Genomic DNA, 16,196 nt, shown 5'->3' on the forward strand with positions numbered 1-16,196 from the left:
TAAAATCATAATTTTACAGTCAGAATTCATGATTAAATTTAGTTATTTCATATTAAAGTCAGCATTCAAGATTAAATTCAGGATTAAAGTTAGAACCTAAGATCACAGTCTGAATTCTAAGAAAAGGATCAGGATTCAACATTAAATTCAGAATTCAACATTAAATTCAGAATTCAACATGAAAGTCAACATTTTGAGTCAGATTAAAGTCAGAGTTCAGATTAAAGTTAGAATTTAAGATTAAAATCTGAATTCAAGATTAAAGTCAGATTTCAAGATTAAAGTCAGAATTTAAGATTAAACTCTGAATTCTGACTTCTCAGAATTCATGCATTTTATTTTCTTTCTAAATATTTCTTACATGTGGCCCTAATACTCTTCCATAATTATGGATACTGTAGCCCTTTACATATTATTATCGTGAACTAGGGCTGGGTAATATCATGTGAATATTGTGATTGGGTTTTGTCATGGTTTTAAAACCTGTTGCAGTTTTTTTGATTTTGATGCATCTGGTCAAATATTATTTGGTTGACCAAAGTACTTTACAGAGTTAAAGGCACAGCAATGTAAAAGTATAACAGTAACATAATAAGGAGATGTGGTGGGTCTTTAAAAGTGATTTAAAACGTTCAGTGGTTGGGGCAGATTTAATTTCCACAGGTAAATGGTTCCAACGTTTCTAATAGAGTATACACTACTACAGTATCAAATAGCAAAGAATAAATAGTTGAATCAATATTGCACAGCAATGTGTGTGCCACCATTCCACAGTGTGCTGCACTGGGGTCATTTAGAAACAGTCCATTAGCAGATTATGTTTCATTCTTTTCTTAAAAGTATCATGTACGAAACTTGTGTAACTATAACACAACATAATCTGGGGTGAAATTATAGGTTTGAGTAGAAAAAGCACTGAGAGAACACAACACAACTTTTTTCCCACATCACCGCCAACAATCTAATAGAATTAGAGTCATTTTACAAACCAAGTCATGATAGTGAGTTTGACCTTTGCATTTAACCCGTCCTTCTTACACACCAGTAACAGTGGGCAGCACTTTTCTGTACCTGGAGAGCGACGACACATCCCAGGATTGAATTCCTCTCCTTGTGGCCATGGGCTGCCATAATTCCTACATCCTCGGTCTATGTAACTAAAGAAAAAGAAAGAAATCGACAAAAAAAAGACATATCTGTTATAGGAAAAATTACATTTTAAGAATTTCTCATACATGTTAACATCCTTTATGAAACGCAGAGTAAATCAGGAGTCTGTGACCACTGTTGTAATAGAAGTACTTTATTAGAAGAGATCAACACAGTGTGTGCTAGTGAGCAAGACAGAGAGCGAGAGACAGGCACGTTTATTAAAACATAAAAAAAAATAACTACAGTTTGTGATTTACCATGACAGAGATAGTAGACACACGTCCTCCTGCATCCACCTCGCAGAGCTGTAACTACCTGTATCACCAACCAGCAGTTTTGTTTCAACAGTGAACATTCAGTGTTTCATGAAGCAGGATAATACATGCTTGATGCAAACAAGTCACCTACTGCACAGCCCGTTACAAACAAGTAAATGGTTAAAACATTAGTATTATTATCTTTTTTTTCTTCCTGAGTGTTGGGGTTTTTAGACTGAGCCTTTAATGGAATAATTCTTCACCTGATACGTTTATCAATCACGTGATTCATCTTAAGGAACTGGAGGAAATAATTGAATGAAAAGCTCATGTCGATACATAATAACAAAAAGTTTACATTTGTATGTGAAATACCTTCTACAAAGGTACAGCAGGATTTGCATTAAAGGGAATATTATTATAAAAATGTCATCAGCTAAAAACGCATGCACTTTAATTACAAAATGTAAAAAAAAAAGAAAAAAAAAGAGTGAGATAAAAACGTCTTATATTCAAATAATGAACGCAGAGAGTGGGTAGCTAATGCGTGTTTAACCGTACTGTTATTGTTGTAACCTTAGAAGTGGTGAAAGATGCGAGTTATATTAAAAATACACAACAAAATGATGTGTTGCTCTGGTGTGCTAATATTACAGCCGAGGGAACATTCCTCCTGTCCTGTCCTCTCTGGCAATTTCTTACTTTCTTTTTACCCTCCTCTTCTTTCTGTCTTTCTTTCTTTCCACGATTCCTCTTCTGCTCTTCCGGCGTTTGCCCTGGACCTGCCAGCAGCATCTCAGCAGAAACATTGCACTTTTTACTTCCACAGCCTCCCGTCACAATCTGAACGACAGACGTCTGATCAATAAAACATGATGTTTCTTATATTGTTTTTTTTGTTTGTTTTTTTTCAACCGTAGAGAGTCGACTCACCCTTATTGCAGTCTTTGCTCATGTCTCTCTCTTTGAGAAGGTTGTTTTTGTAGTCTGTGGAATCGCGCCAGACAATGTTGTGATGAATGTCGAGGTACATAATGTCATGTGTGCGCAGGTGAAGGCTCAGGACCGACTTACCTGAATTCAGAGGCTCTTGGTTGCAGGCCCTCATCTCTGTGCAGTCTAAGGACATTTCTCCTCCATGGATCACATTTCCTCTGCAACAGAAGCAATGTTTTTTTTAATTAAAATTGGATTTAATGCAAAGAAAAATGGTGCACAATTCACAATATGATGATGTCTTACTGTTCAAATCTGCGCAGATCGTAATCCAGCCCTGCAAAGAAAATTCAAGACATGAATTCAAACCGCGAAACGCGATCCGTAACACGACAGCAGCTATTATTAAACACGCCGTCTATAATTATAAAGTACAAGTAAAGTACACAGTAGGGTAGGATTCATCACACGCTCACACACACACACACAAACCTCTCTTTTTCCGCCGTCGCGTCAGCACAACGACGGCGACGACGACGAACGCCAGCAGCAGCAGCGTCGCCAGGAAGTAGCCCAGGTGCTGCATGATGTAGCTGCGCTGCTCGGGGAGGATGACGTTGACCACGCGAGGGCTCTCCACCTCGTTAGTCCCTGGAGATAAGACAACGACAAAAGAGAAAAGATGTGTGTGTAAATAAATAAATAAATAAACAGCAAGGTTCACTCCAGATGAAGACGTTTTTATCCCGATATTGTAACAATGACATGGTGGAGAATGAAGTTAATGGTGATAAAACGGAACAAATGTGAAATGTGCTTCTGCAACTTAAGACTTTGATTTAATCTGAGGTTTATTTTGTTATATTTGTGTCCAACAGCCAGACACAGGAGGAGGGAGAGCAGGAGTTAAATGTCAAAAAGCTGTTTGGCACTAATGACTCGCAGACTTGATGTCATGCAGCTGTTTTCTCTCTCTCGCTCTCAGACAAAAAAACAGAGGCCGACCAGAAAGTAGGAGGGGAAGTGTGAGGAAAGGGAGACGAATTCTGTAATGTGGTTTTGTCAGTGTGTCTGTATTAGTTTTCCATTTGGGACTTTTTCCATCTTCTGACAAACACACAAGTCGAGTTTTTGCGCACGCACGGAAAACAAATCTGTGGCACCTTCAGTCCGACGAGCCACCGGTCTTCATACGGAGCAGCCGCCGCTATCACAATGACCGCGTGAGCGTCACACGAAAGCACAACATAAAGAAACGCAAAAAAGACCGTTTTTCTGTAAACGCGGCATCGTTCCGGCAAACGTCTGCATCGACGCTAACCCAAAAGGACTCTAAAAACCGCTGTAGTACATATGCCAGGCCCGTGAGTGGCACTGTAGCACAGTTAGTACATATTACAATGCACACAACGAAAGAAGCAGAGACGAAATTAAAATGAAACTTGTCATGAAGCGAATTGATCACATGATCTCCAAACACAAGAAGAGGAACATGGCAAGATAAGTGACAGAGAATGATGTGGGATTATGACATCATCGTTTTCACAAAGTATAGGTTGTCTACATCAAAATACATGGGTGGTGTTTTTAGATTATTTCCACTCTGGGACCTGTTTTCCAAACATAGCATCCCAGTGCTGTCAAAACACTGTTTCTATGTCGATGAAAAGCAGATATGATATATATATTTTTTTTTTTGTTTTGACCTAGACTCGTTTCCGTGTGGACAGTCCCTAAAGACGACAAATACAGAAAATTGGGCTCAGAAATATCAATCTCCTCTAAAGCCGACGAGGAAATGAGAATATACTCAATAGCCACTAGGGGGAGACTCTGCTGGTTGCAAAAAAAAAAATAAAAAAATTCAGTTTGAAAGGAAGTATATGAGAAAATGAGCCAAACTCCTTTAATTTAATTTAATTCATAGTGTCAGGAAACATTTTCAGGGGGGGGGCATGATGTCAGTTTTGTAAATTGTAAAATAGACCATAAAATAGGACACATATGAGTGGATAATAGTGTGTGCTTGGTTGCAGAAGACGCCTCTGAATCTCTGGTTGTCGTTTCGGGCCAAATTGCGATTCTGGAGGCTCCAAAACCAGAATTAAGATAATTCTGGGTGATGTCACGACTGGTTGCCACTTGGATACAAACCCATCAACTGTGCTTCCCTGCTATTATACAGTTACCTACTTTTGCCTGACTGCTTTACGCATGTTTACAGAGCAATAGTATCTCCAAGAGAAGCAGCAGAATCCCAGAAGCTAGATCACATTAAAAAGTCCTCTTTTAAATAAAGGTTAACCTGCTCCTTAAGCAGCTAATTTGGACACAACTTCATCCAAACACTCCCGAGGCGGATGAGGAGAAGGTTCAGTGTACCGTCTAGCATCTCAAAAACACCTCGTCATTAACAGTTTTCTGGCGTAGTACACACTTCCTACACGGGGGAGTCGGTCATTATCGCCTGTCACGACTGTGCAACGTATCGAATGTTCAAAGACGCGTCCAAGGTCGTTGTCGCCGGGTCCCAGCAGTCGCCCATTTCCATTTCCCAGACAGATCTGACAAGTGCGTAGGTGTTAACGGCCTCTTCACACGCGCCGCACAAAGGTTAACTCTGCGCGCGCAGGGAGTCGTGCATCATTTGCAAGTCAATGAACTTTCAGGGGAAGCGTCTTCATTTTGAAAGGGGGGGGGGGGGGGAAACATTTCATCTTGAATTACTGACAGCTCACCAAATGCTTCACTTTATGATCACAGAGAGACAATGTTGTGTTTGCTCTCCATCCATAAATAATCACAGCATTTACGCGAAAGGAGTTTGGAATGCCGACTGTGGAGTGGAACTTAGATCAGTGTCGTTTAAGAAGAAATGTTTCCCAGCTGAGGTGATCCCATGTGCATTTCTTCAAAACATTCTTTTAGATGTTATGAAATGGGCTGTCAACTCTTTAAAACGGCAGGGAGATCTATAGTCCGATGCATACTTTCACGCCCACCGTCCCCTTACTCTGCTCTTTCATGTCACAGCTGGTCCTGATGTTACACAGATGTGTCTGTGTCTGTTTTGACCACTGTTGAACATGCCGAGAGAGAAACGGGAGAGAAAAGAAAAGACAAACAGAAGTGAACTGCAGATACGGTGGAACCAGTCTGGACACGTGGTCGGGACTTTCTGAAAAACGGGGTCAAATAGAAGGAAAAAAACAAAACCCCGCCCTGAATTAAGTTGGAGCCCACTCATCTGCTCCGTGTTGTTAAAATGTCTCCAGCTCGGATCGCCTGGGAAAATGAAACCACATCCGCTGGAGCAAATTAGATGCCGTTTACTGTAGATGCAGCCTCTCGATCCATTGCTGCTTATCTCTATTTCTTTCCCTCTTTATTTCCTTCTTTCTTTTCTTTCCTTTCCTTTCTTCCCACATTCCTTCTGCGTCCTCCCCTCCCTGCTCAGCTCAAACACACAAAAAAACAGAGCGAGGGCCGAGGAGAAGAAACTGGCACAAGAAGAGCAACTGATTTCACTGACCAACTATGCCTATAAATACAACACAAGGAAACCGGGAGCAGCGATTCTCACTTCTCCGTGAACCCAAGCACCAAGAAACCAAGAAACCATATGCGGGGAAAAAACATTCACTTCCTTCATGACTTGTGTCTGGAAAAACCAAGTTTTACTGGTGTGTCTTTTTGTTTTTAGAGGGTCTTTTATGATGCGTTTTAGTAGGAAAAGCACAAGTGTGACTGATAACGTTATTTGCATATACAGTATGCAAAGCTGATCAAATTTATGAGACCAAATATCATAAAAACACAAAATGTTATTTGTCAAATACCAAACTTTTTATACCCAGATTTAAGCCCAGTTCAATGAATCAAGCAAAACATTCAACCACTAAAACTATTTTTTCTGTTCATTAATGCAAGTAAATAACTACTATTTGACATCTTAATGAAGAAATAATAATCTGCTTTACTATTTTTCTTTGTAAAACTGTAACTTTAGCAATAAAAAATATAGAATATTGTGATAATTACCAATGCTGTTACTTTAGGGCAGCTGTGGCTTTGGGTGGTGGTCTCATAATTTTGTTAAGCACTTCATATACTTTTTTTTTTTTTTATTATGTGCTATTTTCCTACTGTGACTCACATAAAATGGCTGCAGTGCAAAAGGGCCCATTTTGAGGCACTTACTTGGTTCTGGCTCGTCATTGTGGAAAACTCTGGGTGTTGCAGCGGGGGTGGCTGGAAGCGGAGGTCCCACAGAGAGTCGGAATATGCGTCTCTCGTGGAGTCCACAGTAGTGGTGGTGCAGGTGGCAGATGTACAGGCCTTTGTCCACCGGCTTCAACTCGGCGATGGACAGCGAGAAGTCGCCCAACGTGAACGCGTCCTCGCTCACGCTCATCTCGCTCGTGGCAAAGCGCAGTCCGTAATCCCGGCGCTCTCCGGACGCGTAGAGGTCTATCAGGCGGTCGGCCTTATCCGGGCGCACACCCGGTGGCTGGAAGTCCCAGTGAGCCACCTGCTGCTGGTCCTCCTGTAGACCGTCTCTCCACAGGGGGCGCCGGTTCACACAAGGCAACACCACAGAGCTGCCCAGCAACACCACAAACACTGTCTTCTCTCCATCCCAGTAACGTTTCTCTTTCCGCACTGGAAAAAAAAAAGTGATGAAAAAAATGAAACATATTGAAACACATTTACATTATCAAAAGTTTGGGGTCACTTAGAAATGTCCTTATCTTTGAAGGAAAATCACTTTTTATCAATGAATATAACATTAAATGAATCAGAAATACACTCTATACATTGTTAATGTGGTAAACGACTATTCTAGCTGCAAACGTCTGGTTTTTAATGGAATATGCACATATATAGTGTATAGAGGCCCATTTCCAGTGTTCTAATGGTACATTGTGTTTGATAATCGCATTAGAAGGCTATTGGATGATTAGAAAACCCTTGTGCAGTGATGTTAGCACAGCTGAAAACAGTTTTGCTGGTTCTTTGACTTGCAAAATTATTATTTTGAATAAAAAAAACAATGCTGGGCATGTGAACGCGCGGCAGTTAACGGCGTTAACATTAACGTACGACGAGTTTCCAAGTACGCTGGTTATTTGTTGGTTATATGCTCTTTTCGATTAAAAAACAGACTGCTCCAGTTCGACTGCAGGCACGCTAAAGGCGCTAAAGGAGCTAACGCAGCTACCGGAGCTCCGGTGCCGCGGCACGCAAACATGACGCCGCGCACGTCTTTTTCCAGCTGGTCGTCGTGGAAACGCGGCATGCGCTAACGTAAAAAAATTATTATTTCTAATCTTGTCAATGTCTTGACGATATTTTCTATTCATTTTGCAACTCTTTTGATGAATAAAAGTGTGACTTTTAATGGAAAACTTATGAACGGTCGTGTAAATTGATTTGATACGTCGCGACAAATCAAGAAAAACACTGCTCTGGTCTCACCTGACTTAGTGACATTGAGCTGGATTTGAATGGATTGGTGAATCTGGCAGTAATGGTGGTGCAGATTACACGTATACACTCCTCTGTCAGTTGTCACCACGTCTGAAAAGGAAGCACATGTGAGAGCGAGGACGTTAATAACGGGAGAGGACGACGTTCAGCTCGCTTTAGGACAGCGGCGAGAGTCTCACTGTTGATGATGAGCGAGAAGTTGCCGTCGTTGAACGCCGACTCGGAGACGGAGACGCGTCCTTTGTTGAAGCCGTTGTAGACCCTTTGGCGAGCTCCGGGTGACATGTCCAGGACTCGCTCGACAGAATAGTCTGGGCTGCTGCGGACCAGGTCCCAGTGCACCACCCTCTGTCGGTCCTTCAGCGTGTCCCGCGTCCACACCATGCGGGGGCTGTGGCAGGGCAGAACGGCCTGAGAGCCTGCAGGGAGGGTGATGTTCTTAGCCTCCACCACCACGCCGAGACTACTGCTGCTGCCGCTTTGACTCCATGCTGAAACAGATAAACAACCAACACGATGTGCCTTAGATGGCAGGTAAGAACAAAAATATGATGGATCATAGAGAAATGAAGATATCTTACCACCGGGCAGGAAGACCACAGCAAGAACTGAAACAGAAAAAAAGCGCAAAAGATGAGATTTCATGAGAGAATCTCTTCATTCCTGTTTGTTTTTCACCAGTGGTTTCTAGAGTAAATCTCATGATTGAAACCAGCATAAATGGATGAGATCTTAAATATGACCTGGATTGACTCGTCAGGGGTAAATGACACAATTGGAGTCGATGTTAGTTTAGTCGAAATAACTGTTTAGATAAAACAAAAACAAAAACAATTAGGAAACTGGGACACGGTCGGAAAAAAAGCCAAGACTTGAAAATGCAAAGTTCAACGCAGGACGGCGAGTTCACGTTCTCTGAAAATACCTCGGATCCTGTAGATAGGACATTTTCCTGCAGAGCTTTTTGCTATTTCTAAAGCCTGTTTCCCACAGTGCTATTTCACAGTGTGTTTACTGAGGGGTCGGTGGAGACGCATTCAGCCAAAGCATACAGAGCCTCTATTCATGCAGCTGCTGTTGGCTTGTTGCAGGGCCGTGATCCTGAGGGGACGAAGAACCAGGCTGTTATTCAGCTCACTTCTCCCACACGACCGAGTGTCTGTCAAAAGTCCAGGAAGACGGCCCCAAACACCTGTGTGTTTTTACGGCACTGCTCGTGTCTCGTGGCTACAGTTAGCGGCAGAGAGAGAGAGTGCGGAGTCTTCAGTGTGCCGTTTGTTTTCCTTGCTCTGAAGGTGTGGATATATGCATTTATAACGATTACTCAGCATTACCAACAGATGTGTTGATCGACACCAGCAAAGTGAAATCCAGATAAACATGCTTGTTGAATGTTTGTTTAAAGAAGAGTCTTTAAAATGCACCGCTGACTCTGCAAATTTGATCCTTCCGGCAGTTTCATTCCAGAGCACTGAGGCCGCCCTCCGACTTTTATAACGCTCTGCATCCTCTCACGCTAAGTCAGGCCTCGGGGACAGTTGCAGTTATGAGATGATCTTAAACTCTCCACAGGCTCACGTGGTTCTACGTAGGGCGTATGCTGTAGGTAAGGGGGGGGGGGGGGGGACACAGCGCAGCCAAGACCTGAAACCATGAAACGCCTTCAAAGTATGTCTTGAAATCCAAGACTGAAACAGACGAGGAGCCTGTGGAAGTAAACATGTCGTGACGTGGACATGACTCAGCGTGGTTCTGGTGTGAAGCCAAGCAGCTGAATTGTGGACAGCACTCAACCGGGTTTTTTTGTGAAGCTGCACAAGTTTTACATCTTGGACTTTTTGAGCAAAAAGATCATTGGTGACCAAAATGGACGGGGGGGGGGGGTCAATGAGCGTCTAGTCTATAGATATACGTGATGATATTTCACAGATATTTCACTTTTATAGTTGATCTATTTGTTAATTATTATACATTTATTATTATTCATTAATTACAAATCTGAGGTGTTTCTACTGGCTTTTAACATGACTACATTTATATTACTGCTATATTTATTAAATGAAGAATTATATATTTATTTTATTGTTTATTGTACGTATTATTGTTTATATGTATTAGGTCACGCGTTTTTTTGGGGGGTTTTATTTGTTTTATGTATCTCTGATGTAGAGCACTTTGTTTCAGCTGTTGTTGTTTTTAGTGCTTTATAAATAAAGTTGGATTGGATTGAATATAATACATTTAACAATTATGAAAATATTGCTGGCTAATACAGTTAGTATTGTTATTGCATGATATAATTTGACACCTCAGTTCTATACTAACATGTACTTTTACCGCTATACTTATTAAATGAAATATTATTAATTTACTTGAATGTGATGAGCTTGTGTGCATTTTTTGCATAAACAGCCAACTTTTATTTCTATCATGGCTGCACATTACCGATTCATTGCGTGATCTCAGGTAACAGACACGCGCTTAATTTGGCCACATCACAGTAATAAGGGTTAGGGTGATTTGTGTGCAGCAGTGATTTTACTAGTATAAACAAAAGCGTTAGATAAATGGCTCGGGCATACACACCGGTGTCAGCGAGGAGACCTCATGCTGGAAAACTTTGGTGGGTTTTCTATTGAGGGGTATAAAATTCCGTGCAGAAGGTAAAGCTCAGCCTCTGTAATTTTCTCTCATCTCTACTCCAGACACACACACACACACACACACGCACACACGCGGGCTGGTGACTCACACACTAAAGACTTAACAATGTGCTTGTGATTTACCAGTGATAATAACACACATTTAGCAAATGACCTGCAAAATCACTGTTGTCATTTGTTACCCCCCCCAGGAAACACATGGAGAATCACTACAACAGTATGTCTATATGAATGACTGAAACATAAAGGCACTGACTTTACTCGGTGTGTTCAGTCATTCGTGGATGTGTGTGTGTGTGTGTGTGAGTGTGTGAGTGCAGTGATTCACGGCTGTTGTGGAGGAGTAAGGTTTACTCACAGGTTCGTGCAGACTCAGCAAAAACTTACGAGGATACACTCATAGGCTGAGAGAGGCTAATAAGGGGGGATGTTAAATAAGATTTTCAGCTATTTTACTCTATTAATGTGCTTTTCGATGATGCATGTTTACTCATTCATGTGAATATTTAACTTTTTTATTTCTACTCCACTCCATGCATAGACTTTTTAATTCTACTGCATGTGCAGATAAAGTTATGAGTGACTTTTTTTTCCAATAAAGTTTGCAAAATTAAATAAATCACAACGCCCTACAATTAAATAAGACACATTATACCTTTGAAGAATAAAATAATGGCGATCCCTTACAAAATCCCTCCATTTTAAATGCTGATTTTGCTTTTAAACAACAACAATACTAATTATTATTAGTAGTAGTTATGTTGCCCCTTACATATGAAAGACTGCATAGTAAAAACAAAACTTTATTACTAGATAGTACAAGTATAATCACAAATACTTTGTTACTGTACTTAAGTACAAAAGTCACATATTTGTACTGTATTTATATTTTCTAGCAACTACCTAACTGTCCTTGTTACTCATTACTACCAAATAAAATCAGAAGAAGAAGAGTTGGTATTATGGTCAGTGTTTATACGAGTTGCTTTACTCTACAGGTTTGCCATTCACTCATTCACACACACTTTAACATGGGGTTAAGCATCTTGCTCAATGACAGGTATCAACGAGCAGGGTCAGGAATTGAACCCACAACCTTCTCGTTGATCGATCACTTTTAATACTTACTTTAAATGACTTATGACGCTTAAGTACAGCAAATGTCATATACTTTAAGACTTTTACTTAAGTAATATTACATATTCTGTCATGTCATTTTCTGGTAAGATACTTTTACCTCAGTATCTCTTTAAGGTTCTTTATACAAGGCTGCCAGGGATCAGAAAGTAAAAGAAATGTCTCTTGTTAGTGACGTTAAGTTCCAAGTGTGAATAAATGTTTTTTCATCATTTTAAAGTAAACTGATCAGTGTTTCAGTGCCACGTTGCTGTTGTCCCTTAATTAAGACAGAGCCCATAAACACTGTTGGTGGTAAATCCCCTCCTTCAGGCGTCCAGACTTAAAACAGGCCAGAGAGCCACTCGTGGTGAAACACTCATTACTGACACATAAAATGACTGGTTGCTGAAATTGTGCTGACTCCACGACTCAGACCGCAATTAACCAGAAACACATTGGGACGAGGCCATAAAAATATCCACACACACACATACACACACCTGGTTTTAAAACAATAGAATAATAATTACAAGAAAATTACAAGGTTAATAATTATTAAAACCTACATAATACAGAAATAATACACACGCATCATAACAAAAACAAGTTTGGAAAAAAGTAAATAAAGGAATATTTTTAGTTTCAACATTAAAGTTAATGTCATAAAATCGTTTAGATGTATAATCTAAAGGGAGATGATTTTAGTGCAGATCAGAGGAGATTTGTTTCTTTTGTTCCCGGCGGACATATAAAAATGTAACCTGGATCCAATTATGGCACAAAGAAAGTCTGCGCGAGCTCTTCTTTAAAAAAAAGTCGACATGAGAACATGGAGGATACTCACTGTGGAGGAGAGACATGTCGAGGCGCATCTTCACTGTCCACACAGCGGAGGTGAGAGTCTGTCAGTCAGTCAGAGGAGAAACTGATGTGAAGACACGACAGAGACGAGAAAAGCTTCAAGTTCAGCTGTGTTTTGTTGTAACGACACAAGTCTGGATGGAGGTCGCACAAGCTCCGCCCCCCCCCGACACCAGTGAAACCCAACACCTGAGCTGCTGCAGCAGAGGAGATGGAAACCACAACCAGAGAAGCTGCAAGGATTTCACCAAAACACATGGATATGAAAAGAAAATGTCAGTATGTTACATTTGTACCAACCTTTCTACAATTGGAATCCAAGTTGATCTTTCTGAGAAAGTGCAGGTTGTAATGTAACAAATTAGAAAGTCCTAATACTTTGTTACTGTACTTCGGTACAAAGTTCATGTATATGCACTTTGTTGTTTACATTTCTGGCAACTTTTACTCCTACTCTAACTGTCTTTGTTACTTGTTACTACAAAATTAAATATCAGAAAATGACTTTTGATACATGTAAGTAAATGTCATAAACTTTAAGACTTTTACTTTAGTAATATTATAAAAAGTGACTTCAACTTCTACCAGTCATTTTCTGGTAAGATACTTACGTACTATTACTCAAGTATCCATTCAAGGTACTATTACTTCATACAAGACTGAATGTGTTCACGTTGTTTGCCATTTGTCACACTCATAGCTTAGCACAAAAAAAAGCAAGCCATAGAAAATATTATACATTATTCTACTTTCATTGAGATTTTTTTCCCCAACTACATCTAATTATTGACATAAATAACAAATTATTACTTTCAAAGATTTAAACGCTTTAAATGCCATGTTTCAAGATAAACCCCACACCCCCGAGTATATGTAAATTATTTTCAATATACTACATACAAAGTAAAAAAAAACGTGTTGAATTATTACAGTCTGGGATATGTCAATGAGAGGGAGGAGGGGGGGGGGGGGTGTTTTGTCTCCACGTCATGAATATCCAACTACGTCGCCATCTGGTGGAGAGTAGAAAGAATGATCACATCCAAAGGCAGATATAATAAACATATAGGAAAATCCATCATGAATCACGTGTTAATGGAGGTAACACTTGTTTGTACATGGTGTGTTTTTGTCTTACCGCGGGAGCCGAGCTGGAAAAAGAAGATCAAATAAAAATACACAATCTTTTTTCTTTTTTTTTCAAGCCTTCCATAAATCACAAGTTGAAGAGGCCAAAATGAGAAATTAACAGACTTATGAAGACTGGTTTTCTTAAAGTAGTTCTACTTCAGTATGTTAAAAGATAAAACAGTGAACTTGTCTAATTCTTATGCTCCTAATAGTTTGAGTTGTGTTATGTCCACATCAAGGCCCCACTTTGCACAATACTGCCACCTGCAGTAACAAAAAAGAAGTGTCAGCAACTGTCACGCTACCGTCTTCGTGTCAACAGAAAAAATACAGCACACGCCGTGATTTGGTCTCGACAGGAAAGGCTCTTTATTACTTGTTAAAAAACAGTTGTACACGGGTTCACCGTCTTCATCTCGAATCGTGCTGCAAAGAAGCAGCAAAACACAGAGAGCCGTTTGCCCCGTTTTCATGATGTCGTCGTACATACACACCGTAACGCAATCTGAAACCAGAGTGAGTGTTCGTTTGTCAACGCCTTTTGCTTGTATACTGTTTAATGAAGATCTTCGGCGTGGTCCATCCCTCTGGAGCCTTCTTCAGTCCAGCTCGAGTCCAAATCCTCTTCAAATCTTCCTCAAATCGTTTCTGTCCAGAACAAAAACAGTCATGTCCCGCGAGTTAAGCAATATTGAGTAGTATAGTCGGTATAGACTTGCAGTGATTGTACACAAAATGAAATATCTTATTCATACATTTACTTAAGTCAACCATCTTGCAACTGCATAAAATGTACTTAAATAGCATGAAAAGGTACAGTATCGTACATGTTATCTGCTTACAGTAACAGGAAGAAGAAACATTTCAAAATCACCTGATCAGAACGTTATTTAAAATTAATAATTTTGTAGTTAGGTAAACACTCACCTGCTTCTTCTTCCTCCTGCCCTCCAGCACTCGCCTTCTTAAGAATTTAATCCGTTTTTGCAGCTTCCTATATTTATGCCGGTTCATCTTCCGTCGCCTGATCTTAAGAACATTCTTGCATTGCAAGGGTGTAGCCGAGCCCGTCTCATCCCCCAAAACAGGGATAGAGATGGGTGGCAGCATCTTCTCTTCCAGCAGCTCGACATCCTCCTGTGGCTGAGCGGCCTCCAGCAGGGGAGGGAGGGAGTAACGCAAGGAGAGCCAACTCTCCAGGGGAGTAACTGACAGTTTACGTGGCACCAGAGCCTCCTCCAGCTCTGGCTCGAGCTGCGCCCATCGAGGAGGCGATGTGTTGTCTGCTGCCGTCACATACGTCCTGAGTTCATGTTTTAGGGAGAGGCAGAAAGCAGGAGGGCTTGGAGGTACACGGCCATTCAAAATGGTTCCATGGCTTTGCAGTGCAACTGGATATATACATGGAAAAAAGAAATGATGTCATCACAAAGGGTTTAAAAGTTCAAATTGACATACACGTACAAATATTTTTGTTATACTTACAGGTTGCTCTACGTAATAGACCGAGAGGGGGGACAACTTTTGAAGAAAACATTGCAAATTATCATCCCAAAAATAAAGTCATCGGGAATGGGCTGACGTGTCACGTGACCTGTGGGAGAGAAAAATAGTATTGCGTGTTTGTTGTACATCTCATATAAAGCTTTGAGCCATCACATCATTTGATTCGGACTATCAGTTGAATCACATTAGTGTCAACACGTCCAACCCTAAAGACACTTTCACAGACGCTCGGTCATATTCTTGATGCAGTACGGAAGTTAATATGAAAAGATATTAACGCAAACAGCAGACGGAGACGTTATATTGGCGCTCCGTAACACAGCATTGCGATGGGCTGTCGCTAATGCTAACTAGCGATGCAGGTCCGCTATGGACGTAAAAATGTCTCTATAATACATTTCAACGCATCAAGCAAAGGACGTTTTTTTTCATATGAGCTGTATTACAATAAAAATACAACACTGTTTCTTACATCAGCAGTGTTGTCTTACCTGATAATACAGTGACCGGAGCTCTTCTTTTTCAATGTGACTTCAACAAGCCACTTCCGGCCGGTCCGACACAATCTACTGCGCTTCCTGTTTCTTAGAAGGAAGAAAGGTTCCTCACGGTCAGCATGTTTGGAGTCACGAAAAGTCATGTAAATTGGGCTATCGCGTTTGTTTACTTTTTTATTTCTAATAAATATAATATATATGGTCCGTTAAAATAATTATATTAAAAAAAAAAAAAAAAAAAATCTTTTTTTAAAATATTTTTCGAAAATGATTTGGCGACCTCCCAAGCGAGATGCTTTCTGGGGGTCCAAATCATAGAAAAATATTTTAAAAAATTGTTTTTTTATTTTTTATTTTTTAAAAATATTTTTCGAAAATTATTTGGCGACCCCCAAGAAAAATATTTTAAAAAATAATAATAATTTTTTATATATTTTTCGAAAATGATTTGGCGAACCCGGTCGCGAGACGACCCCCCAATTGTGCAGTTTTTCGTTCTTTTAGTTTTGAACCAAAAACGAAAAAAAAAACGGCGACAAAAAAGTAGTTTTCTCGTTTTTGGTTCAAAACGAAAAACGAAACAA

General features: G+C 40.3%; 2 protein-coding genes across 2 annotated transcripts; both read right to left on the reverse strand.

Moving 5' to 3' along the window:
• Window positions 1-1,293: 1,293 nt before the first annotated feature.
• Window positions 1,294-12,597, reverse strand: LOC310931924 (matrix remodeling-associated protein 8-like). Its single transcript, XM_083895170.1, has 10 exons — window positions 12,462-12,597; window positions 8,417-8,443; window positions 8,015-8,326; window positions 7,824-7,925; window positions 6,546-7,007; window positions 2,838-2,996; window positions 2,652-2,682; window positions 2,484-2,563; window positions 2,343-2,396; window positions 1,294-2,252 (listed from the first exon to the last, which is right to left on the reverse strand). Exons 1-10 carry the CDS (start codon window positions 12,487-12,489, stop codon window positions 2,227-2,229), a joined length of 1,281 nt encoding a protein of 426 aa, XP_083751296.1. The 5' UTR covers window positions 12,490-12,597; the 3' UTR covers window positions 1,294-2,226.
• A 1,366-nt stretch (window positions 12,598-13,963) lies between these two features.
• aurkaip1 (aurora kinase A interacting protein 1) lies at window positions 13,964-15,668 on the reverse strand. The gene is made up of 4 exons (XM_083895398.1): window positions 15,607-15,668; window positions 15,095-15,203; window positions 14,537-15,000; window positions 13,964-14,257 (listed from the first exon to the last, which is right to left on the reverse strand). The coding sequence occupies exons 2-4, from the start codon at window positions 15,144-15,146 to the stop codon at window positions 14,141-14,143; spliced, it is 633 nt and encodes a 210-aa protein (XP_083751524.1). The 5' UTR covers window positions 15,147-15,203; window positions 15,607-15,668; the 3' UTR covers window positions 13,964-14,140.
• Window positions 15,669-16,196: the final 528 nt, after the last annotated feature.

Source organism: Microchirus variegatus, assembly GCF_963457635.1.
Source record: "Microchirus variegatus genome assembly, chromosome: 9".
In the NCBI taxonomy this organism is placed as follows: Eukaryota; Metazoa; Chordata; class Actinopteri; order Pleuronectiformes; family Soleidae; genus Microchirus; species Microchirus variegatus.